The 27,485-nt window shown below is 37.9% G+C and overlaps 1 protein-coding gene across 5 annotated transcripts in view; it reads left to right on the top strand.

Moving 5' to 3' along the window:
* LOC124171016 (THUMP domain-containing protein 3-like) overlaps positions 1 to 27,485 on the top strand; it is a 36,899-nt gene that overhangs the window by 2,089 nt on the left and 7,325 nt on the right. Inside the window, exons 1-4 of one of the 5 annotated variants that reach the window (XM_046550147.1) lie at positions 10,924 to 11,092; positions 17,279 to 17,506; positions 17,685 to 17,759; positions 21,042 to 21,342. In XM_046550147.1, the coding sequence (XP_046406103.1) occupies positions 11,081 to 11,092; positions 17,279 to 17,506; positions 17,685 to 17,759; positions 21,042 to 21,342 (616 nt within the window). In that variant the 5' untranslated portion in view covers positions 10,924 to 11,080. Of the gene's footprint in view, positions 1 to 10,923; positions 11,093 to 17,058; positions 17,192 to 17,278; positions 17,507 to 17,684; positions 17,760 to 21,041; positions 21,343 to 27,485 lie in introns of those variants that run through there. The other 4 variants (XM_046550148.1, XM_046550145.1, XM_046550144.1 and 1 more) reach the window with 4 other exon arrangements.

Here is a 27,485-nt window from a genome sequence, read left to right as displayed (position 1 = left end):
ATTGAAAACGATAATACTTGTTTACATTAATGATACCCTTTGTGGTGGTAGAAAGGTGGGGTGGCGCAGAATGATAAGCACTGTTAAGTATCTTTGGATTCGCGGAGGTAAAATTTATTTGAGAAAAGTAGAAAAGGAGCCAGCAATTGTAGTTAGCATCATGGATGTTGTAAAACATCTTTGATCATTGCTTTTGTGATTGATACTTTAATGGTATAGAAGGTATACGTAGACTATAAGCCAATTTTATGGATATAAATATTACTGTAAATGCCTTTAATGGAATGAATTCCCCATTGATCAACCATCAAAATATTCGAAGTGCTAGACGCAATTTTAATTTACTACTTTCACATTTAAATAACATGTCACAGTTACCCGATATTATAGCTTTGAATGAAATATAAATACCATCTGATTAATGTATATACAGTGAGTGGGTAGGTACTATTCTTATGGAAATTGTAATTCTTCTGAAAGAGCAAGAGGTGTGTTAGCGTTTATAAGACATGACATAACAACCGTACTGAGGCCTTATCATATAAGCCCTACTGATTGCTTGTTGATTAATGTTTCATGCAAGTTTTGTATATTTGATCTCTTTGTCGTCTACAGGGACAAAAAATTTCTATTGATCAATTTATTTTAGATTTTGAACCCTAATCAAGGGGCATATCTCAAAAATTAGTAACGGTCGGTGATATGAATGTTCAGTTACTAATGCCCAGCTGCGATTCCAAGCAGTTTACAAATCTCATGAGTTCATGTGGCTTGACTACCTTAATCAATGACGCAACCAGAATTACTAGACAATGAGCTACCTGTTCAGATCATGTAATCACTCGGTTCTTTAACACATTTAATGTAGACCTCCAAGCCAAGGTTATGCATTTAGGTATAACGCATCGCTCTCCAGTCCAACCCAATCTCCAATCTTTCTGCTCGCGAAGAAAACGATAGTACACCATCTAATGTCACTTTGCTATAGGATTGCTGCCGTAAATCATTAAATGAAAATGTTCGACTGTATTCTTGGGAAGTATTGTATGCAGAACATGAAATTTCCTCAACTTTTACTACGTTTTCAAACATACTATTAACATGTGTAAATGAGTCTTAAGTATGGTCAGGAATGAACGTGCCGTAAAATTAAAGCCCTGGGTCACTGATTCCTCGATGAGCAAAGTTGCGCGTAAAAAAATCTTTTTCAAAAACTACGTCATCCCCCGCGTAATAACGGCTTGAGAAAAGAGTACGTAAAGATAAGAAATAAACTGTGTATATGTGTCCGTAATGCGGCTAGCTCCTATTACATGGAACAATTGGACAAAGTAGATCGAAATAAAAAAACGAAACAGTGGAGTATCAAGGAATTAACGGGAGCGAAACAAACTTCAGATGCATGAACTAATACCAGGAAATCGGACCTTAAATGACCCAGTTGTAATTGTTATTGACTTCAGGAAGGAGTTCATAAGCACATTTGAGTCTCCTACATTGTATCAATTTGTAAAACATAATTCAATGATTGATAATTCATCAAATAGTAAAAATCATCTAAGCCTAAACTACTTTTTGGAACCAGTCACCACACTTGATGTATTAAAAATTGCCAATAGCCAATCTTTAAAGCTGCCCGTCCAGATCAACTTAATGCTGATATGATAAAATTATCATATAAGACATTTCAGATGTACTCTGCAATTTCTTCAATCAAAGCTTGCCAAATGTAAGGTTCCTTGCATCCTTAAAGCAAGAAATTACTGTTCCCGTTCACAAAAAAGTCGAAATACGTGGTATTCATAATTACCGTCCGATTTCTTTGCTCTAAATTTATTCTAACGTACTCGAAAAACTTGTAAAAAGAATACGGGTGAATTTTCCGGAAAAGGAAGTAGTTTTGTGAAAGACAATATAGTACGAGGATCGTTCAATAAGTCTTTAGAAAAAGGTATAAAAGAAATTGTATTGGCCCAATAATTATATGTTTCATTTTAGTCTCCTTTCAGCTCCATAATTTTTTGTAGGCAAAAGTTTTTCTCTACAATCGGAAACAACAAAGAAACTATGGGATGGATACAGCTCAAACTTTAACTGCTGACGAGTCACAAGTGCTAATTTCAGACTAACATTAATTTTGGAAACTAAGAGAGCAATTTTTCGGAAATTCTAAGGACTTATAGAACGAACCTCGTATTAGGATAAGTAAAAGTACACATGATGCTTGAAAAACTTTATCACCCCGATTTTCCAGTTCATTAAATGTAATAAATAAACCACTGCTGTATGCATATTTATAAAAAGCCTTTGAATCAATAAAATACAAAATGTAAGAAGAAATACAAGAGTTGGATAAACCACATCTGGCGGAAATTCGTAGCATTTCTAAAAAGTCATTTCGAAAGTTTCCTGACGGCGCCCTTAAAGTACTACAATAGCCATAGAAATTCCGAAAATATTTGTTCTGGAGTGGCTCAAGGATCAGCGTTAGGTCCAATATGATTTTTATTATAAATCAATCATATGTGTATTCTAAATTTCAGTGGTAAACTAATCGCCTTTGCGGATAACCTAGTCCTTACAAAATTGTGAACTGGATTGATGTACAGCAATACATAAAATGTGATATAAACGATATCAACCAATGGTTTGCATCGAACAAGATTAAATTAAGCGAGAAAACACAAATTATGTTTAAATTTATACGACAGATTCCCCATTGACTAATGTTGTGTACCGTTCTTCCAAGCGTACTAAAATGGCATGCTGACAGTTTCACACTGGTTCGAGTTGAGGAATAGAAATACCATGGTTTAGCAATTGATTAGCATCTAAAATGGAAGCATTACACAAATAATATTGCAAATAGTTAGAAAAGTTGTAGAATGAAACACTACTTCATACGTAATAAGTGTTCTTTAACTGTAATTTAAAATATTTATCAAGCTTTCGTATATTCCAGGGTAAATTATGGTATGTTGAGCTGGGCTAGTGCATTTAAAAATTCGCTCAAACGTACACCTACAACTCTAAGAGCAATCACACTTGCTCCTGTAGCCGGAGCAGATGGCCTACACTCTCTTTTCCTATAGATGTTTAACTGCAGGTACCTACTCCCCCTGAAACACTAATAAATCTATTAGGTGCAAGGTTTTCTACCTTCGTGGTGGTGGAGGTAGTCCAAAAGTCTTGGATAAGCCCCAATAATACTATCTACGAACAAATACTTCATATTTATTGCCCAAACCAAATGTTATTAATTTAAAGGCAGCTTTTTTTCTTGGGACCAAAAATTTGCACTAGTTTGAAAAAACGCATCAAAGAGAGTAACAACATATATACGACTACGAGAGTAACAACATATATACCATCCTTAAGCAAGTGAACCTGGCTATATACTACAAAAATATTATAGGGGACATCTAATAGAAGTATTTTCAAACCATATTCCTTTTTTGTTGTTAATTCCATTTTTTTGTTTATATTTATTGTGTGTTTCTAATGTATCAACAGATCATCTGGAAGGCATTTCTCGTTTCGCAGCAATATACACAGAATTACGATTGTATTTCTGAAGGTGAAACCTCCAACAGACAATAGATTCTGAGGACAACAATAGCTCCAAAATTATTTATGTATGTATGATATTTAACTTTAAATTTAAAATGTTTAAGGAGAAATACATTTAACTATTATGGAGGACTGATGATAAAAATAAAAGGTAGGCATTTCACCATAGCAAGTCAAAGCCAATGGTTAAAATTAACGGGAAACTTAAAACGATAAACATGTTTTATTAAATTTATGTTTTATACGCTTGCATTAATATGGCGACAGGTATGAATAAAACCGTAGCAGAAAAAGGTGACTGAATAATCGACTCACTATTGCAGTGGCGCAGCGAGGGGGGTTTTGGGGGTTAAACCCACTCCCCCCCCCCCCCCCCCGAGAGCTCAGAGAAATATTTAAATGTCATCCATTTTGCTTAATTGGATTGATATTACTAATAGGATAGTGCGTAAGGATAAATAAAAGATTCCTCAGAAAGCCATAAAACCCACCATTTTGAACAGTTTATCTTAAAATTCCGCAATTCATTAATCTCGCACCTACCGCTTATCCTAGTGGGTATCCACCACACACCCCGGTATTAGTTGCACCTAAACCCCCCCCCCAGCCTTAATTCCTGGCTGCGCCCCTGCACTATTGCACAATGGCTTCAAAAGTAAATGTCTAGGCTTCAAAAGTAAATGCCTAGTTGCGACAGGCCACAGATAGTAGGCATAATTCGCTTGACATGTTTCCGCTTTGGAAAACAGGCACGATAAGAAGAGGAAGACTCGGAGAAAATCATATTAGAACAACACTTTATTTCCATGTCCCTCGGAAACGAAAATAAGAGATATTTTTTCGAATGGATGAATAATTGAATTTTTTTCCTCCCACACGATAAAAGAATTTAATAAATTCTGGGTAGAACTACGTTACAGCCTGTCCTTTTTATTTGTTAACGGCCGGTGTCCTAACACCCCCTGCCACACGCTTATTGACGCGGCTTGCTGCATAGTATACAGCTGTAGAAGAGTAGGTACTGAGAAGAAGTAAAAGGGGGAAGCTGCGCCTAATATATTGTGCATAAAAGTCTGCTCGTAGTCTAGAACCTATGTGGGAGGTCAATGGTAAAAATTCGCAAAGTAACCGATCTACCACCATAAATGTTTTCACAGGAAAACTCCTGATTGGTTTCACAGTATCAAATCCAGACCTCTAAGGTCTCCCCTGTCACCACACCACCAACCCTCAGCTCACATTCCATATTACATCCCTTAAGTCATGGAACTTCCTTTCAAGATTTTGAAACGACAAGAATACGAATACTGAGGAAGGACAGGCAAAGAGAATAAGGAACGAGATTTGCCGCCAAGCGAGGAAAGCCAGAGAAGCGTGGATGAGGAACATATGTGAGGACGTACAAAATAACCTCGTAAAAGGGAAAGTGGAAGCGGCCTATAGAATAGTGAGGAACCATTTCAAGGAACGAAACACAAAATGTAATAGCATAAGGGACAGGAATGGAAACATTCTAAGTAATTGAAAACGAAGACAAAGCCGAGAGATGGAAGGAATACCTGGAGAAATTATACAACGGGAGCAAACTTAGCTCAAAAGTTCTCGAAGAGGAAAGTGAAGTTGAAAAGGATGACATTGGAGCAAGCATCTTAAGATCGGAATTTGACGCTGCAGTAAGAGACCTGCGAAAGAATAAGGCCCCAGGAATATATGATATTCCAACAGAGTTAATAAAAAATGCAGGAGAAAAGGTCTTAACTCAACTGTATAAAACTATCTGCGATATGTACTCAACAGGAGATTTACCTAGTGACTTCGAGAAGAACATCATCATTCCCATACCCAAAAAAGAAGAGAGCTGAGAAGTGCGAAGAATTTAGGACCATAAGCCTGACGACACATGCGTCGAATATTCTGACAAGAATCATGTACAGGAGAATTAAACGAAGAGCAGAAGAATTCCTGGATGAGGACCAATTCGGATTTAGGAAAAGCAGGGGCACAAGGGAAGCAATTTTGGCTCTTAGGATGATCATTGAGAAGAGAATGGAGAAAAACAAACCAACCTTCATAGCATTTGTCGATTTAGAGCAGGCCTTTGATAACGTGGAATGGAATTCAATGCTTAGAATTTTGAAAGAAATCGGCGTACTTTACAATGATCGTAGAATTATTCATAGTTTGTATAAAAACCAAGTAGCTGTGATCAAATGTGGACCAAACGGTGCAGAAGCGAGAATAAGAAAAGGGGTGAGACAAGGATGTGCGCTTTCCCCCTTAATTTTTAATGTTTACATAGAGAAAGCCATCAACGAAATCAAGCAGAAAGCTTCGGGTGTCAATATCCTCGGAGAAAAAATTAGTATGCTGCGATTTACTGACGACATAGCAGTCATAGCCGAGACAGAGAAGGATTTGAAGAAGACGTTGACAAACATGGAAAGGACAATGGCCAGATATCAGCTGAAAATCAACAAAAAGAAGACGAAGATATTAGTTTGCAGTAAAAGAGAGGAGGCCAAAACAAACATCAACCTAGGAAAGCATAAGCTTGAAGAGGTGAACGAGTTCTCTTACCTGGGAAGCCGAATTACCAGCGATGGACGGAGCAAGAAAGAAATACACAGTAGAATAGCGCAGGCGAAGAGGGCTTTCTACAAAAAGAAGAATCTTCTTACAGCTGAAAATACCAGCATAGAAGTAAGGAAACAATTCATCAGATGCTACATATGAGTATGTTTCTCTATGGAAGCGAGGCTTGGACGTTGACAGCAGCAGAGAAGTCAAGAGTGGAAGCATTCGAAATGTGGTGCTACCGAAGAATAATGAAGATAAAATGGATCGACCGTGTGAGTAACCATGAAGTGCTAAGGAGAGTAGGAGAAAAGAGAAGCCTCCTAAAAACATTAAGCAGAAGAAGGGACAACTTAGTTGGCCACATTTTGAGGCACGATGGTCTGATGAAGACAATCGTTGAAGGACAAGTGGAAGGGAAAAAGGGCAAGGGACGGCCCCGAATGAGTTATATCGGACAGGTTATAAAGGATGTAAAAGAGAATAAATATGTAGCTATGAAGAGATTAGCGGATAGGAGAGAGAAATGGAGAGCTGCGTCAAACCGATCTTAGGATTGTTGACTAATGATGATGATTCATTTGATATATCTTTCAAAACTAAAGTTATGCGAGCATTTATTGAAAGAACGAAATTTGAGTTGCGGTTGGTTCGGCATAGTTATAATTTCAGACATTCGAGAGAAAAGAAATCAAAAATTAAACAAAATCATATTTTGTAACAAATGAAAATGACGAGTCATTATCATTAGTCAATGTTGACCTGTAATTGATTGAAACATGCTAATAATGAGTGGAAACTATTGTGCATCCTTGAATAAATGTGGAAGAAGTGTACTTAGTTTGTGACGTGTCCTAGATCAATGAATTTATATCAGTATCAAGAATTTCTTTTTCTTAAAGATATCCTTATAGATTGCATCCTATTCCCTTAGGCAGCGCAGGCGAAGAGGGCTTTCTACAAAAAGAAGAATCATCTTACAGCTGAAAATACCAGCATAGAAGTAAGGAAACAATTCATCAGATGCTACATATAGAGTATGTTTCTCTATGGAAGCGAGGCTTGGACGTTGACAGCAGCAGAGAAGTCAAGAGTGGAAGAGGTCTTAAGCATTTTCACACCTAATTCGGGGGAAAGGAACCCTTCTCATGTGTATGATAACAAGGAAGTAAATTTTAGCCATGATGAGAAATACGAGAAGAGGCCGGGTCGTAGTGCGCAAGTCAGTCGAAGTAAGCTAAAATCATGCATTGGGCAAGTAAAAATATACGGCTCTTAAGACAGTCATTTGACTTTAATGCCTACCGACTGAGAAATTGAAAAATTTATCACGAAGTAAAAGGAGAGCCTGGACTGCCCTTCGGTGAACCAAGCACTAGAGACCCACGCCGCTAATTGTAAGTATTTCGCTGCAGCCCTTTGAAGGCAAAATTTCACAATAGGGTCGATTACTCAGACAAGAAACCGAAATTCATTATGAGAATTCGGTTGATGAAGTGGGAAGATTACTTACGAGGAAAAATGATCTTCTTCATTCCGCCATTCTCTGTTTAAAATGAAAAGATACGAGAGGGTACCGCCCACATATCATGAGCTGGTGATGCCATTACATCTCTGATAAAGCAGAACCGATCAGAGAGGGAAAGCATTTCTAACTAGAGAACCGTCTAGTTGCCCTCTTATAATAATAGCCTAACCTTCATAGACTAATAATTGTTGTATTTTGTAAGCAGTTACTTTTTAATTGTACGCACAGTGGCGAATCTATGGGGGGGGGGGTTAAGGGAGCCCCCCCCCTTGGGTGTCCAATTCACATTTGATAGAATAGTAATTTTTCGGACACCCACTACTGCTGGTCGGCTAACCCCCACTTAGCCTCCCCATTTTCCCTATTCTGGATCCGCCACTGCTGATCCGCATCTTACTATATTTCTACAGTCTTCATTATAGCAATAAAATGTTATCGTCGGAACAAATATATAAAATAAGCGGCAATTCGCTTGTTACGCGAGAAATGCTTGGGAGTATCTAGGGGCGGTGACTCGCTCCGCATTAATTTGTGACGGTATCAAATTTTCTCCCTAAGTCTCGACACATTCGATTTTTCACCGAGAATTGCTCGATAACTGGACGACGGGTTGTAAACGGAAAAATGTCTCAGTGCTATTATCAAAATAGACGATAAAAGAGAGTCCTGAACTGGTCTGTTGTGTCAAAAACAAGTATGATCTCAAATAAAGACGTATCACTCGAGCTGAGGAATAGATCGAAGTAAGAATGGTGCATAGGAGGCAAAGGGGACAAGCAAGCTGGGTAAATCGCAGTACGCAAGCCATTCAAATTAAGCTATAATGATGATTATGCATGGTTATAGGTAAACCTATTTATCTGAATAAAGCTAAAGAAAACTTTAAATCCTCGAAATGGATTAACATGACGACTATTAACTTATCACTGAGAAGCTGAAACATGCGTTTCATTCGTTGATGATTGAAACATACTTCTAAAAAGGTTTCTTGAATGTTCTCACGATACATGACCCTACCTAATGCCACCTCATTGCATAAAATTTTTGAGTATATTTTGGATATTTTTCCTGGGAATCTCCCTCACGGAGGAACAAAGCAGACAGAGAAATTTACGTCGAGAAAAAGTTTACAATGACCGTGAATCACCAAATGAATGGTCACTACGTCATTAAACAGTTCTTTTTTTGCGATCGCATTGAGACAATGTGAAGTAAAAGCAAAATATAAATGAAGCAAAGGTTGAATGAAGCGAATGAACTACCAAGGATATATAAAATTAAAATGAACGAAAATTTGACTGACTTACCATATCTTAATCAGCACACCTCTCCCATGTGACCTTGTAAGGATTTCCCGCAAAATATGATTTCACTTCACGCAATCGACAGCGACAACGGATTTGCATTGCTGTAAAGAAAGAAAAATAACAAATTAAATTTCGCCTCGACTAAGTGCTCCATTAAAACGATTACTATCCTTTGTAAACATCTAGTCACACTATAAATATTATCACTAGAAAGAGGATTAATATATGCGAGAATATCTGAGTGAGCCATGTTGATAAATTTATATATATAGATTATTTATATATATTAGATAAATTTTTCATTAAGAAGATTATTAAGTTACGAGGAAAAATAATCTTCACAACTCAGCCATTCTCAGTTTAAAATGAAAAACACGCGAAGGTAACGCCCACATTTCACGAGTTGATGACGTCATTACAGCTTCGGTAAATTTAACCGTTCAGGTGGAACCAATTATACAGGGAAAGAATTTCTAACTTCTTGTTGTCTAATTTCTAATTTCCAACTCCCTCAGAATTATGGCCCAACCTTAGTTTCAAAGAAGCGTTTCATATTATGTATCAATGTACTCATTTCCTAGACCAATCCGTGGAATAGGTGGCTGCAAGGTGGAATATACCAATGGTGACTGACAAAAGATATGATGTTACAGTTTATAATTCACATCACTACCTGGTTATGGAATATACGAATACTTTGATTAACAATTTTTGACGCAGCCAATATATTACACCGATGAAAACTTGAAAAGAAAACGGCAGTACCAACTGATTATGACGGCATAGAGCAATGCACAGTCCCGAGAATCGCCGATTCAAAAGCTTACATTGAAACTCCGGTCAAAAAATTTCTGGAGCACGTCTTACGACCTTGGTTCACGCTTGCCGAGAAAAATAGTGAATTTAAAATTTGAGAGGCGAGAGAAATTCACCAAACACAAAAATGGATATTTCATACGTTGCATGTATTTTGCAAGTCCCAAAACTTGAGAAAACGAGAACGGTTCATGTAAACGAACGCTGGAAACTTCCCTCCGAAAAATATATTCACGATCATCACATCGATAACGATAACATTACGTAGCCTCAAACATCGAATAAAATATGAGAATTACTTGATAAGCTTGAAGACTATACGGGGTCACTAGTTCTCAGCACTTAGTTGAACACGATTTTTCGCAAAATTAATTTACTTTGCGGGTTCCATAGTCACTCGTCACAACAATTATTTTCACATGCCTAAAGTCGAAATTACACACTATCAACACCGGAGAGGAATGTAGAATATGCAAGCTGTTAACTTTTTGGGAACACTCCCGTACTCACCTCTTAACTCAATGCAAGTTGCCGCCAGACTGATGAAAGATTTTCAGGAGGCGCATTGTGGGTCTCTTCGAGTGTCACATGACAACTCCCGCCACAGTAAATAGTTCCGATAAATTAAAAAAAAGTACAAGGCAAGCGACAGCATAAAATAAATAACTCATAAAATATTTAAATCTATTCATTTTAATATTAGATGTTGCTTATTAATTTAATAATACGTTTAGGTGCGATTAGAAAATTGATTTGTTACGCGGAAGAACGAATTTTAATTTTAAGTCTTCGCGGAATAACTTTAGCAGAAAACAGTATCCTTACGCGAGGGTCACGATTCAATTTTTCCAACCGTTTCCGCGCATGGACCTTCAAGAAAAATCATCCCATTGTGGAAAGGGGAAAATCTGCTTCAAAGGTCATTCAAAGACGTCATCCACAAGATTATCATCATTTCATGCAAGTATTGCATTATTCCATTGCCTCTCGTAACAGTCTGCTCCGCGACGTAAAATTGGGCAGTAGTCATGGCTATTGGACGTCGCGCCTGCCTTAATTCGACGTCCTCAGTAACTGCCCAACCCCGCCTCCTATCAAGTCTTACCCCCCTCTAGTCTAATCGTCACGAGCCTTGGTGTCATTTCAAGCAACTTATTTCTTGATTAGACAGCTGATAAACAAACCAACCCTCTTCGTCAAGATCACCTTCTTCCTCAGCAGTTACGGAGTTGGTGCAAGAAGACAGTGCGAAGGAGACTACGAAAGAAACATAAAAACTCCTCGGATGGACATTGACGTGAGTACGAAAATGCTTTACTAGCGGTAGAACAATTGATAGGATAAACTTACTTTGAAAAAGTCATGCGGGCTATTTTATGATAATGTTCGTAATTTTTTTACTGGTTGTATCAGTAGGGTGGGATGAATCGAAAAAAAGTAATGGGCATTTTTTAAATCTCGGTATTTGAGATGTCATTTTTTCATCAAAATGGCAGTGCAATTAAAGGACGCAAAAATCGATCGCTAACTGATCTCCATGACAGTGTTGAAAGCATCAAAATTATCATTATTTAAATTAGATAATTTGCTGCACTTTTAAGTGGGTGGTTGAGTTGTACGTTAAGATTCAATCGGATTTCTGTTTTTGTGTTACTTATCACTTTCTATATATTTACGGTTTCGGTAGTTCCACTTAGTATATGAAGAACTTAATGGTAAAGATCAACTCATCCGTATTTGCGAGCATGTATTTTCGTAATGTTTTTTCAATGAAATAATGGTAATAGCTTGAGGTCACATGCGTGGTAGCGGTGGGAAAGTCAGGGCGGTCTCAATTCCTCTTCCTATCGAAATTCTAGAGAGAATGTTAGAGCGTAGGTTTCCGCGGCGATGGTCTGATCTCTGCATTTCTCCAGAAATGCAGAGTTCTAGAGAGAATGATCATATGCGAAATCCCTCATAATGAACCCCTCCTACCCGGACATTTTCTGTGTATGGCAGGAGCAGTCGTTGTACATCGTTGTTTAGTGGGTTCATTAACTTCCATACCGACTTGGTGGTGTGCAATACTTGTCAGTGATATTATGTATGAACCCTGATATACGTTGACGAGTGACTTTGCGGTTTTCATAAATTATTTTTAAACATTGTTCATTAATCTGTTCAAACGAAAAATTTCATTAGTAAGCCACCTAAAAGCAATTGAAATATTTCCAATTTTCCCAGAAATTACGCGGGTGGTTCTATCCCCACTAAGTCACGACTGCGGCCTTGATTTGAATAACGGTAAAGGTAATAAAGTAACACTCTCGCACACGGCTAACACCAGTGCGATGCCTCAAGTGTTTATTCAAGTGTCTAATTACTCTATTTTCCGAGCCAATTCACATAAAATTCCAAAAAGCATTCAAATTTCTCTCTCCATCTTGATGATTATTTTCTGCCATTTGCATGAATATTTTCGAGGCCGCAACAATTTCAACAAGTTGGGCTAAAAGATGAAATTTATAGTGCCTGAGAAGTATGTTTTTCTGCCGCTGCTTTCCCGTTGAGCTGCAGCGATGGCTTTTTCTCTCTGGGTTTCCGTCCGGGTTAGGCTCCCCAATTTCTGCCGACGTTTCGATAGACGCGTCTCACTAACAGTATGTTGGAAGTCCGAGAAAAATTGATGGCATATTAATTGCCATTTCCTTAAATACTGAAGGGCGAAAATGTTTCTCTAGGGCATAAAATTAACTGCAGGGGCATGGTGTGGCCAATTTTCTTCAATAAAAACCTTCGGTTTGCATAAATGTAACTTATTTCCTACTAACTTTCATCTGTTGAGGCGTTAGACCTATTTAACACTCACAATCAGTCTCCAGCTATTTTCCACGCGTTGAATTGACCGGTTAGGCCCAACTTCGCATTACCTGTTTTTGGGGCGAGTCAGGGCCTGTAGACTCAACTGGATCTGAACCTCTCTGCTCGAGTAAAGAGCCCATATACCAATACATAGGTACCATTCTACCTCCTAACCTTTAAGCTCCCACCTCTTGTCCTTGCTTCGGAATGCACAAACAAGGAATTAACTTTTCGGCATAAGCTAGGATCTTATCTTCGAATAACTACTATATTTTAAGCTTTGGTTATTCTTTTGTCTATAGACAGGTTTGTTTTCTTTGCCTAACTTTTGCAACGCAGCTACGGTCTTCTACAACTCCTTACACACCTCTTCAGGGGCGCAGCTAGGAATTAAGGCTGGAGGGGGTTTAGGTGCAACTAATACCGGGGTGTGTGGGGGTACGGAATACCCACCAGGATAAGCGGTAGGTGCAAGATAATACCTTGCGGAATTTTAAGATAAATGGTTCAAAATGGTGAGTTTTACGGCTTTTTGGGGGATATTTTATTAATCCTTACACTATTCTATTAGTAATATCAATCCAATTAAGTAAGATGTATTAAACTCAAAAAATTTTCTGAGCTCTGGGGGGGGGTTTTATCCCCCAAAACCCCCCTTCGCTGCGCCACTGCACCTCCTAGAACTCATTTTCAGTGACGTCGCCTTGCCACAGCTCCGTTGCTTATCAGTTGCTAGCCCTAGTTAACCGCTTCCATTTATTATGCGAAAAAAATGTGCTCGTACAAAAACTATCACGTAGTGGCCCAACATCAGCGCTGATATTTAGTGTTAGTTTTTAAGAGGACGCACACCTCGAACTCAATCGGTCTTTTTTGTGACGGATTACTAGCTTAAAACTCATGTACCAACTTGGAATTTTCAGGGTGAATAAAATCGGCCGAAGACAACATTTTTCCTGCATCTCCAACTTGATCACTTTAATTTTTTAACCGTTTTCTTTGATGATTTTTTTTTACTTTTGAGATTCAGGAAAATGCTCAGCAGATATCACGATATTGTGCTTTGTGTGTGTCAATTGTTTTAAGTGCTGTCCACAGCTCCCTGTATTCATGTGCTCACTGTTCAATAAACGTTCGTAAGAACATGACAGGGCGCAGCCGGTAGTGCTTGATTAGGGCCATGGTCCGTCAGTGCACCTGATGGTTGCAATAAGTTGACACTAGAGCCGTGTTTCATGCCTCTGAGTGGAACTGTGGAACTTATAACTTGCAATCAACTTCGTGAAAGGAATACCGCAAAATCAGATGAGGCAAAGTAATGTTGACGACGAACTAACACCCTAGCCCGTTTATCTTGAAAGTTTGATTCAAATTGGATGAAGAGCCTCTGATGTACCCATAAAAATTATAGGCATATTAATAATTAATAAATACAGGACATAATGGTTTTACGTATTTCATTTATCGGTTTGGAGTTCTGTTTTTTAAAGTGTTTAAAAATATTTTGAATTGATTAAATCCAGCTCACAGTGTTTTTGGCGTAGTTCAACTTGAAAAAATTGAGTGCGTCTCCCATAATTAGCCCTGTGAAGCATGTAATCTCACGCTAAGTTGTTCTCCAAAGACTTACTGGGAAACATTTTTGCTGATAAATTATTGTAATGCAAAAATTCTAACCTTAATTGTCTGGAAATAACTAGGTGTTGGCGTAATTCAATCAATATGTAAGAACCAAAACTATTTTGTCCACCACCATCATCATAAGTCATTAATCCGAAGATTGGTATGACGCGGCTGTCCAATCTACTCTCCTCTCAGCTAATATTTTCCCGATTGTTTATTTCTTCTGTATTTCAACCGTAATAAACTGATCTATTCAACACATTCTGGGCATTCGATTCCTCTTTCAGTGGGTCCATTTGATCTTCATCATTCTCCTGTAACTCCACATTTCGAATGATTCCACCTTGAACATTTGTGCTACTTTCAATGTCCATGCCTCGCTCCCATACGGAAACAGGGGCGCAGCTAGGAATTAAGGCTGAGGGGGGTTAGGTGCAACTAATACCGGGGTTGTGTGGGGGTATGGAATACCCACCAGGATAAGCGGTAGGTGCAAGATTAATAAATTGCGGAATTTTAAAATAAACGGTTCAAAATGGTGAGTTCTACGGCTTTCTGAGGGATATTTAATTAATCCTTACACTATTCTATTATTATTATTATTATTATTTTTGGTATGGTTATCAATCCAATTAAGTAAAATGGATTAAACTAAAAAATTTCTCTCAGCTCTGGGGGGGGGGAGGGGTTTAACCCCCAAAACACCCCCCCCCTCGCTGCGCCACTGTCAGATATGACTACTATGTCGTGCGCAAATCGCAACTCAATACTAATTCTTTCTCGATAGATATTGACTCATGAATCCTTCTCTTTGATTTTATTGACGACTTTCTTGATGTAAGCACCACATTTAGGTGAAAAAATGAGCCATCATTGTCAATTGTAAATGATTCAAATAATCGAATTTGCATAAGTCAAGAATTATTCATTTTTGACTAAGAAAGATACTTTGTCTCTCTTATTGCTGAGCACATTAGATGTTGTTCTTAAAATAGGGGAATTACGGCAGCTTACTTTCATGGACCTTGAAAAAGCAGCTTAAGGAATCGAATAAACGTAGACTGCCTCTTCATTGACTCAGTGCAGTGACACAGGAACTCAGCAAAGTGAAGGATTGAACAAACTATATACTTTGTGTCAGCGGCGTAACCCTCATCCCTCCATAGTTACGCCCATGAATAATCAACTGCCACATTTTGTTTGGCAATATTTTGGTTTATTTTTTTCACAGCATTAGCCGAATTAATCCATGCTGCGAAGATGTTTTTAAATTTAGTATAATGATAGTATGAAATTTAGTTTGATGGGAATATAAGCATCCTACCTCATCCTTATATCCGAGAAGAGAGGCCAGCGAGGGTATACGGCTAGAGGAAAGAGTTGCGGAATAGCGACCCTTCCGAGTGTGAGCGACAAGTAACATCGGGACCACCTGAGACATGGCTCACCTAACAGATATTACATCTCACCCGACAAGGCTTATCCAAAAATTATTTACATACGAATTAAAAATCCTCAAAAAATACGGAAACCAAGCCTAAGGCTAAGGTCGTGGATTCGAGACCCGGGTATCAATCATCATATGGTTTTGGAAATGGCATACCTTACCGAACCTTGGACCACTATCGAAATAATGTCACATTGCATGGTGTTCTGTAAATTGAGGACAGATACATATTCAGAATAATCTAATACAATAGCGCCTTTTTTCCCGTATATAAGAAAATGCTCTAAAAATACGGAGATCTAACAGGACAACATGAAGATAAACACCAATTTTCCGACTGTCCACTCCCAAAGAAGGACCACTCCCCCGTCCTCTAATCCCCCTCCTCCGAGTTTTGCCTATTCTCTTAATCGATTTGTTTATTAGCATGAAGTTTAAGCATTTTCTTTTAAGTTTAATGTTGAAAATTAATCCATCTAGACAAAATATTTGAGCATGTAGCCTTCCCTCTTTCTGTTGACAGTATTGCCTGCAATTTTCAATTTGTGTTAATCTGGCACTGTACGTTCAGGCAGTGACAGACTAACATGTAAATGATCATTATTCTAGTAAATTATATGAAAAAAATAAAGATATAACATCCATCAAGCTTTACACTTCAATCACTACATTACTAGGAAACAAGCAGAATACTGTTAAAAATGGTCGTAACAAAATTACTATTTCGCGAACTTACTGCCGATTCCTTTGCATATGAAAATATTTTACCACATTTCCTCAAGGAACGCAAGGTCTTACGGTTGCGAGTACAAGTGAGTAAGGATTGAAAGCTGAGATACCTTAGAAATCGTTATGATGTGCTGATATTTAAAATGGATGTCCCATCATTTAAACGCTTGAACCCAGACTTGTTTGCAGCTCGTACGATATAATACAAGATCTAACACGTATCTTTCCGCAACCATCTGTGAATGGCAAAAAATTCAAATTTTATAAGCCTTATCACACTGAGGGGAGAAATTAGGTTAAAGCTGTTTGTTTGATGACAAAAAACGTTGAATATTCTTTATAAAAAGTAAGACTTATTTACTTATTAATGATAAGATGATTTTTATTATGAATATTTTGGTCTATAAGAATTCAAATTACCACTAGTTTCTTATATTGTTGGCAATTTGAATTGCTGTATGCCGAAATCTCCGTAGAAAAAAATCAATTGCAAACTTGAATGGAATTAGGAATAAGGTCAATTTGAATTTCCCGGTGATTACTAGTACCATCTATCCTAACATTACGTACTAGATCGACCAGCTCGTAAAAATATTATTATGTTGGTACTATTTGGTTGATAGATGTGATTCAGGTGGTACCATTGCTCTTTGCTCATGGGATCTATTCAGACCGTTCAGACGGTTTGTGGTTGGGCTGTTTTCAAAACATCGTGGCGGTAAGATTCAGGGGATACATGCAATTCTATTATGCGTAAGAGTTTGTCTTTCCTTTCGTTCCATTTGCACTCTTTAACTTCTCCAAGGTGTCTCTCATTAGAGAATGTTTGTTATATTACAGAAACACGTACTTCCTGTATCTGCATTAAAAATGGAAGGCAAAACCCTTGAGTCTCTTCTAAAGAAGTCCTCAGTCGAGCCAGATTTGCTCACTATTGAGGCCACCGTAGCTTCTGGTTTGGAATCAGTTGCAGAGGGTGAATGTCATGAGATATTTGGTGAAGCCACCGAGACTTCGGTTGAGAGAGGTCGTGTATATTTTAACATCCATCGAAATGTACTGCGCGAAGTGAGTACATAAATAATTCATCATCTCAGAATTGTGTTATTTTTGTTTTTGAAAAGTGGTTTTCAATGTGATAAATGCATAGGAAATAATTTGTAGGTAATTCATGTATTGCGATTCACGATGAATATCGAAATTTTCTTTCACATGAAATTCACATTTCTTTCACATTTCGAAATAGGTCTTTCACATGAGATCGATTGACAATGTGTACATAATTGTTTATGAAAAAAAGTGTGACTTCCAATTCGATAAGGTAAGCATAAATTTATTTTTCCTTCGATTAGTAGCTGGATTGATACTATTTAAGAAACCATGTGGTTATATTGAGTCTAATATTTTTACCGTATCACCACCTACGGTTGTGAGGTACGAAATAATATACAATGATAGCTAAAAATTCTCACCATTTAAATGTATTGAGGTAATCGTGAACCATAAGAACTTTTTCTATTATGCTCTTAGCTTATTTTTAAAACAAGCTAGTTATACCCTTTAAAGCATGCTACGCATAAGTCATGGATATGTTGACGAGTATTGGGACTATTACACCTATAATTTGGCTGTAGTTAGCCTCCGAAATAAATTCATCTCAGAAATACTTGGCATTTGATTAAAGAAGAGCTTTTATGCCACCACAAATTATCGTTTCATGCCATGATTGCAGTACTTATATATTGATAATATGGCATATATGTACTGTTGGCATACAGCATATACATTCTGTTAGCATGAGTGTGCCCTGAAGATTTTCATGCATTGCTCATTCCTTCTGTTTTCATTCCTGTTCTTCTTTCTTGGGTTGATATCTGTGTCCCCAAAACTCCAATTCTTTGTTAATCACTGCCTCATTATTTCAGCCCAAAGTTCATTTTTTAGTCGGTAAACGGTGAATTTTTGTATCCAACTTCCACGTTAGCAACTTATAACAACCTTTAAAATGGAAGTTCTAACCTCTTAGCTATTTGCAACTCTAGTGCACATGCTCTTGATAGGGGCCACATCTACCCAGGTGGAACTGAAACAGGCAACCTTCGGTTTGAAAGGCGAAGACTTCACTTGTTCTTTGCACATGAATTTTTTCTTTTGGCGGGTTTAATGTCCAATATTCAAGTCTTCTGAAGACATGAAAAATCTCTCTCAAACTGATGAACCAATTGCTTGAGAGGAAAATTAACTTTTAAAAATTAACACTTGGGGTCTTCGGCTGCAATTGCTGAGTGCTGGTGCAGGAATTTGTCAAGGGCTACAGCCACAAGAGGAGGGTTGCTGGTTGTGCATATGTTAAAAATTATTGTGTTCCCATTTATTTTCATAAGTCCTGGAGCAAGTGTTGCAATTCCAGTACTTAGGATGCTATATAACATATGATGAGGAAAAAGTAAAAGGTTATAAATAAAGTTAATACTTTCCAGAGAATATGTTGCACACTTAGAAGGTCTCTAAAAAACAAAACGAGAAAAGAAACACAAATTAAATTTTATAAAGTAATGGCAGTCCCTACGGTACTCAACGGATCAGAATGTTGGATACCAAAAAAGAATGAATTAAGGCAGATAGAATCATCAGAAATGAAATTTTTAAGATCGTTGAAAGGCTGTACAAGACTGGATAAATTAAGAAACACTAAAATAACAGATGGACTGGGTGTCCAGGCAGTCACTGATAAAAAACAAGACTACAAACACAGATGGAAGACTTTGAATGCCAAATGAAAGAATTCCAAAACAAGCAATGGAACATTTGGCAATAGAAGTATACCAAGAAAAAGAGGTAATGTGGAGCTGGAACAGGCTTAGTAGCCTCATTCTGGAAGGAAGTCAAAGAAGAAGGCCATTAGTTTTAATCAGGGATGAGAGACTTGACTGGACTGCTCCATATGATGTGACTTCTTGACCTATGAGGTTTTCCTTGGCAGCATAGGGATTTGGCACAAACCATAAGTCATTATGCAATAGACAATAGGGTAGTTTCCTTCATCAAAGAAAATGAAAGGCATTGATTGCGATTCGTTACCCAGCATTACTGTATTCATAATATACAAATTATTTCGTTTTAGAAATACCGGTTTAGACGAATGGCAATGGTCCATTTTTATCCTCATTTGAAAAGGGCCAGATTGGCGCCCATGCAATGCCACTCCACGTGACGTCATAGGGACCTAGTTTCTATACGAGAAGATAGGAGTTATACATTGTCTGAGGTTACCAATGCATGCATGAGGCGCAGAGCTCAGGGAAACATGTCTTAATAATCACTTATTAAAACTGGCTAAGGTCGGAAAGTTTTCTTCATTTGATAAGGTAATAATAATCCTTATTTAAGCCAAGCACTGCCAGCCAGCAGGGTACTCAGCTACCCGCTAGCAGCCTGCGTCGTATCAGCGCTAAGCCTCGCCTCAAGGTCACCTCACAGGGCGGCAGCGGGAACCAGAAATACGTCACACGGAGAGATTTCCCGGCATTCATACTTACGCGTCGCGTTTTCGGGCACTTGAAAATTTTCACTTTTCATTTTATCGCGAAAAATAGATATCGTCATTTTAAAATCTAAAATCGTGAAATACGTACTCCAGGAGTAATAATCTTTCGATTTAGGCAATAAAAAAATAATAGGAAACCACCCTATTACTTTAATCCCGGCATTGCAAGTGGTGTGATTTTGTATGTAATGTAGTCAACCCTCTTTTCTTTATGTTTAAACCCTTGACGATATCCACATGTGTTGATCCATGGCGTGGATGAATAAAGATTAAATGAAGTAAAATTAAATAAAAATGAAAAAAGGTATTCAGGGCTAGGCACTGACTTAAAGTCCCATCGCTCATGTGGAAAAGGCCCTTTGCTTGGCTCTCCTCTGAATGACACTAGTTCATGATGGTAGTTTGCATTAATCAAATACATAATACTATCCAGTGACAGCTTGCCACTTCACTTCATGCAACTTTCTAAAGCCCTAATCAACATTTTCTCAATCCACTTGCTAGAAAACATGAGTATGGTGAGTTCTTCTGTTTTGTGCCATACTGGCCGTCCCTTTAATTGGATTCTCTGTTGGCCATCCTCATTTGCATGGTCTGAACAGCACCAAAATGAAAAGAACTGCAGTACGTACTTCTATCATATCTGTGCCTATTTTCCCAAGTATAGTTTGTAGCTTTCTCTAGTTATTTTAACTTTATTAAAAACTAAGGAAGCGATTTGGTATACATTATTTTGCACTCATAGCCTCATCACTGCTACCTCATGAGTTTACTTCCCCTGCCAAGAGCTTGTCGTCAAAGTATGTATTTAATATAGCCTTTGATTCCAGTTACCAAATAGTATTTCTCAGCACCATTTTTATGAATTAAATTAACCATCCTGGTAGTGTTAGTGTAATCCTGGTTTATTCTTTTTAGCAGTTCATATGTGTAAATGGTGAAAGGCTAGATCTCTATTTTCTCAGTTAATGTGTTGATTTTATCTTTAAAGGATAAATTTCTATTGAGCCGGATTTCTCTAATTGAATATCCTTTTCATTATCATGTATTCTTTAGGAAGAAGATATGTTAATTCTTTTTAAGTGTTATTTTGAAATAGATTGGAAGAAGCCAATATCTATTTGGCAGGAGGTATATAAGTATACAGGGAATGTATACCCGACGAAAGAGGAATATAATTGCAGCAAAAGAATTTATGATGCCATAAACTTGAGCAATCCAAAAAAATGCAAAATTATGAGGGAAAAAATGAAAGCTAGTGCCAGTGAAAGTGAAGATGATGTTGAAAAGACAGCAGGTGTTGTCAAGGAGGTGGAAAAAACTCAAGAAAACTTTTCTCAGGACAGCAACGATGTTGGTAAGATTTCAGTTTTCTTAGGTTCGTGGCAGGAACTAATTTGCAAAAAACTTTTGCCCAATGGGATTTCCATTGTCCCTGTGATTAATCCATAAATTCTATGTCCATGAAAAGAGGGAGCAAGGTAGTAGGGGCTCAGCGGAAAGCATCAGGGCATTGATTGGTTCTCTATCTTCATATAAAAATACTGTGTAATGGGACATACTGCAAGTGAATAGTACAGGATATGCAAAAGCATATTTTGAGTTTTTTCACCAATGCCATGATAAAATTTGTGGAAAAAGCTTGGGATATGCATTAGTATCTCCCGAGTTGGAGTTTTATAATCTTCAAACAAGTAATTCAGTGTTTTAAATTGAATATAATGGACTAGCTTTGTATACATGACATAGCTTTATTTTTGGGTCAAGAATTGTGTGGAAGAAAGTAATAAAACATATAAAATGGTAATTTGTGGTGTTTTTTCCTCAGCATCGACAAATATTGAAAATGCACCTTTTTGTAAAATTCCTGGAGGAATCCATACTTACCGAAAATATGCTGAAAAATTCATGTCCCTCAGTGCCAATGCTAAGCTGTGAAAAAGGAAATTGTTAAGTTGCTCAGCAGTTCTGATATCTGCTGAGGTAGTGATGGGCTTTAATAAGGAATATGTGCTTACTCTGTTGTTTAATGGTTCTTTTAATATGTTAATATGTTCAGCTTTTAATATGTTCAGCTTGTTCCTTTGCAAGGGCCACGACAAATCTTCTTCAGCCATCTGCATGACGTGACACATTTCGGCAGGTAGCAATGCAATATTTTGTGCATAGCAAACGTCTTCAATTTTTTAAATAGAAGTATTTTCTATACTGTACTTTCTCACAATCCTAATTTTTTATAATAAATGGTAAAGAGAACGTATTTAAAAAGTTATCTTATATGCAGTCTTCCATCTGCTCTGTGTTAGGGCCAAGAAAGCGGGGCTAAGTCCTGCCAAGGGAAGTTCAATCATATCTGAACTGCATATTCCTTGATGTACTTGATATTCCATTAACTTAATGTTCCTCATCGATATACTCCTGGCTGTTACTTAGAGTGGAATGCTTGCAGTGTGTATCTGTGTTCAAGTGACCCATCTCAAGATCAAAATGACACGATTCACTGAACAGCTACATGCCAGGAAACTTAACTCTGAAGTTAGGTAAATCAGGCTTAGGAGGATGGTGTCCAAAGACATTTTCTTGTGATCCAAGATGTTCCTGAAGGGGAGTGAGGAATTTGACTGTGAGGAACGACTGGACTCCCGTCTATGTCTTGTGTTTATTAGAATGTGAGGAAAGTGAAGAAGCTTCTCAGCTTAGACTGAGTTTGTGCCTCGGGTACAAATTGTCAAGATCAAAACCTTTCAATTGCTTTCATTTAAAGCCCTTGAAAGGTTTCGAAATGGGATGTTTTGCCGCAACGTCCTAGTATTTTTATCTTTATATATTTGAGATCTTGATGTACAGTGGGACAATTTTTATCGAGCGCAATAGGAGGAATGTTCTCCATAAATATGTAACTAGAAATAACAGGAGTATTGACTTACTATTTTGCAGACTGAACAAATGGATCATTGCCATTTCATGCATTTAAAATTACACCAAAATCTAACTTGTATTTTGTACTTTGTAAAACTGCCATATTTGTACACTTAATACTGTGATAAAGATGACAAAATATATTCCACACAGTTGTTGGTTTCAAGATCAATAGCAAATTTTCAGTACGAGGTGCTCTTTTCTCCTAATCACTTATTATTAAAGTATTCTACAGATTATGGTAGGTTTATATAGCATTTTGCAAAATTACCCCATGCAGTTTCCATTACCACATTGTACTTCCGATTTCAATTCACAATAGCATCTATTCCCTTTTATTCTATCTGTAAATCCTATTCTATGCCTCCCTTTTCCCTGCTGCCTTAAAATTCTTTCCTTCAAAGTAGTTTCAAGCATCTCCTCCATAGATGGTAAGCAATACTTTCAGACCCTTTGTGTCCTCCTTACCTCTTCAAGAAGTTACTTCTCATTGTCCACCATGTCTGGTACTTCATTGTTTCTTTGCCTCTCCACAAGTGCTGTGTAAGAGACTCATCTCGATGATTGAGTGGCTTTCATTTCTCAGCATTGTCGGCACGAAACTCTCTGTCACGAGTGTCTCGCCTGAGTCGACAGTCTTGATGAGATTCAAGAAGTCTCGCCCCTTCTAGACTTCTCAACACCTGTCTAGTCTCCCGGTCAAGGTGGAAATTTCCGATAAATACCACAATCAATTGATAATAGAGTTTACTAACAAGTTTGTAAGTTTCCTTAATGACTTTTACGGATTTATTCACGCTATAAAAATATTGTTTTAATAAGTTACCCTCCTCATCCATTTTTTTAAAGTGTGTGTGCATGAAGCTAGTAGAGTTCCCAACAAGAGATTAAGAGAAGATTTTTATTTATTCCTTACCTTTATATTCAATATTAAATTCGAGCCTTGGAGAGTAGGTCCTTAAATTGAAATGAAAGTTTTGCCAGCGTTTCGGTTTATTTCTAAGCTCTTATCAATGCTTAAAATGAAAATGAGCATGTAATTTTGATACGTAGTAAAAAAGTTACACCAATGTTTCTTATTACAGTAATATAATAAAAAAGAAACATTCATTTGTAAATAAACAAAAAAGAAGAGGCTATAGAATTCTATAGAATTTTGATTTAACTTTTCGCAGTGTTTATTTTTGGTAAGTAAGTTCATGATTATCTGTCAATTTTGTTTAATAAAAGGATAAAAAATGCATAAATTTTCAATCTTGATCTTTTACTACAACTACTTTTGGTTTTGGAAAGATATACCATTTCTTTAAATAATCCTTTTGTTAAATTATTTTCAGTATCCAAAATAGAGGACTAAAATAGACATTGTTTTAGTTGTTGCGAGGGTATCGGAGTCTCAACGGGTGTTGAGAAATCTCGAAGGGGCGAGACTTCTCGAGTCTTGTCAAGACGCTCGACCCAGGCGAGAGTCTCGTTGTGCCGAGAGTCTCATCCAGACGATGTCAATAAATGAAAGTCTCGTCTCGACTACCGAGACTTTTGGGTGGTTGAGAGTCTCCCACACCCCATCTCTCCACCCTCTTGACCTTCTTTTCAGCACCCACACCTCCAGTGGGGGTGGATTAACCCTTTCACTGCTGTTCAATCTCCAAAATCCTTCTCCTCACATGCGGCGAAAAGGTTAAAATGCATGCATTTCATTGGGCCATGGAGCAGGCACTTTCAGGGTGGGCGTGGTACACCCTCGCAGAGTCGCAAATCCGGGACCCCTTCCTCGACGAGCTCACCCTCACTCGCCCATCTCTTGGACCCTCCAAGTGGGGGGCCTCCCTCCCGAAAAGTGACCGCTCTGACTGGAATCACTGCGATCATCAAAAACTGATTGTTTGCATCCCATCCCTGCCAATCAAGTACGTCTTTGAACCGTGTTTCTGCGGTGAAAATTAACGATTTTATTAACTTTGCTAAAAAGGTGGCTGCGGACCACCGGAAATTGGCCATTTTAGCAAAGTTAACAAAATCGTTATTTCTCATCGCAGAAACACGGTTCAAAGACGTACTTGATTGCCTGATTGGCAGGAGTGTGATGTGCGATGCAAACAATCATTTTTTGATGATCGGATTAATTGATAGATTTTCAAAATGCAGTCAGAGCGATCACTTTTCGGGAGGGAGGCCCCCCGCTCGGAGGGTCGAAGGTAGGGGCCAGCGAGGGTGAGCATGTCGAGGAAAGGGTCCCGGATTAGGGACCTTTGGAAGTGCTTTGGCGAAAGTGCATGGCAGGGAGGAAGAAAAAGTATGTTCACAGCAGCCTGCCGTGCGAACGTACCAGGTATGTACGTTCACAGCAGTGAAAGGGTTAAGGTTGTTATGTGGGGGATACCCTGCAAGCCACCTCAAGAGTATTTGGCAGGGGGTGATCAATCACCAACATTGACACTACGGTATGGTATGCAACACCTCTCAGTGATAATGTGTCTGAGATCTGTAATGCATTGAGAAGTGGCTTTTAGATATTCACCAATTATATTAAAACATTGTTGGTGAAGATAGTGAAATAAGAACTTTCAAAGAAAAAGCCACCTTAATGATTAACATCTTTCCAATTTTCTCTGAAGTTACAGAGGGGGCAGCATTCCCCCCCCCCCCCCCCTCCTCCACCCAACCCACTGGCCTCCAGTCTTTTTTTTTGAACTCCTTCCTTGGTGTCCACATTTTTGCACTATTATATCCCAATCCTCACTAGCCTCTTCCGTTGACTGCACACTATGATCCTCTCATCAGTTCTTCACTATTCAGGAATACCTACGTAGCTGATGAATTTTTCTCTTCTAGATGTACTGTTCTTTCAATTTTCCTTCTAAGTGCTGCCCAAATGGTAAACTGCTACACCTGCCTTAGTTAGTGATCACCTACTTAATTCTTGAGCCTCATATTGCTTGTTTCCATGACTGAGTTTAGCTTACTCTTCCTAAACCTCAGTCTTACTGTGATTTAATCTTTGTGACATCTCATCTTATCCCCTGTACCCTTCCAATTGTACTTCTGCCCATAGTGATGTTGAACCATATGGTTTTGATTTATAAATTTTTCCTCTTGCAAAATTCTACTGCCTTCTCCTCACTTTCAGAATTCTATATCTCCTATTTTGTTTCCATCCCTCACTTTCCTTATGGATGCACTCCAGTGGCATTCCATTCCCCTATCACTGCTAGATTCTCCTTACCAGGGATTTCCCAATTATTGCCTCTAATTCTCAGAATCCTAACACTTACCTGCTCTATAGGTACATCTCTGGGGATGGGGCTACTTACTGTGTTGGTTTCCCACCCCATTGTCTTGGGTTCAAATCCTGGCAGTTGTAGAGAATGTTCAGAGACTGCCCATTCCCCGCTTGAATGTTGCGTGGAGGATATTTCAAGCACAGCACTGTCCATCAGATAGTTAAGCTGTGGTCCCCTTGGGGCCTTTCGTTAAGAGAAGGATAATGGAGGCACTGGGTTTATCTCCACTCCTCCTTCCAATTCCCTTCCTTCAAGGTGCAAATGACCTTAGTTGTTGGTCACCTCCTCCAAATACCATACGTACCTCTCTTTTACTCATTTTCCCATTTAATACCAAAGCCACGTTGGGACCCCCTTCCGCACCACAGACCAGTGTAGGTAAAAATACTGATAGAAAGTAACTGGGCTCAATCACTGTTACTTTGTAAAAAAAGTAATTATTAAGGGTAAAATTTCTGATTTTAAAAAATAATCAGTAAAATTACAATTACTTCTTGTAAGATTACCCACTCTGGAGACCACATGTTGAATATTGCAGTATAAATGTGTAACAATTGAGTCGTAGAAATTTTTAAAGTTGTAATGCATACAAATTTTAACTGCTGTAACAACACAAGGGTTGTCATATTTTGTACTTATCATAAGTAGGCTACAACATAAGAGTGGCTGGACATAAGCTGGCAAGTTATGGTATTCAGGAACTCGATTACAAGCTAGTAACAATTACAATAAAAGTAGTGATTGCTCTTTCAACATAAGGAGTAAATTGCAAGGTAAAATTATATTTTGTAAAAAGTAATCGTTACAAGTACAGATTACTGCAAAAGTAACCGTCACAAGTTATCTGATTACTTTTACTCAATTACTTATGAACACTCAGCTAAAATTCCCAACCCTTCTCTCATTTCTGCTTCAACTCCCCTATCCTTCCAACCAAGGAATAGGAAAATATTTTCTTTCCAATCTCACCCACCTTACATGAATATTTATTATGGTATGGTTAAATTTTATGTTAGTCCCGATCAAGCTACAGTGCAGTGAAACATGTAAATTCCTTTTAAACATAGATTCATGGAATGCGTGGCCATAAAAGTTGAGAGTGAAAATATAAAATTTAAACATCAGAAGACTTAAAAGTCAAACTTCTAACTTGTAATGTATCAAGTGGAAGATTTTACTGTAAGAAGATTCAGCTATATGCATGCTGTGCTAGCAATAAAATCCAACACCAATTTAGTCCATTCCATTACATTACATTACCTACCTTACATTGCATGTGCCTCATAGAAGATTTTTG

The sequence above is a fragment of the Ischnura elegans genome, chromosome X (genome assembly GCF_921293095.1).
Source record: "Ischnura elegans chromosome X, ioIscEleg1.1, whole genome shotgun sequence".
Taxonomy (NCBI): Eukaryota; Metazoa; Arthropoda; class Insecta; order Odonata; family Coenagrionidae; genus Ischnura; species Ischnura elegans.
Note: the sequence above shows the minus strand (reverse complement) of the source record. Positions and strands in the feature narration are given on the sequence as shown.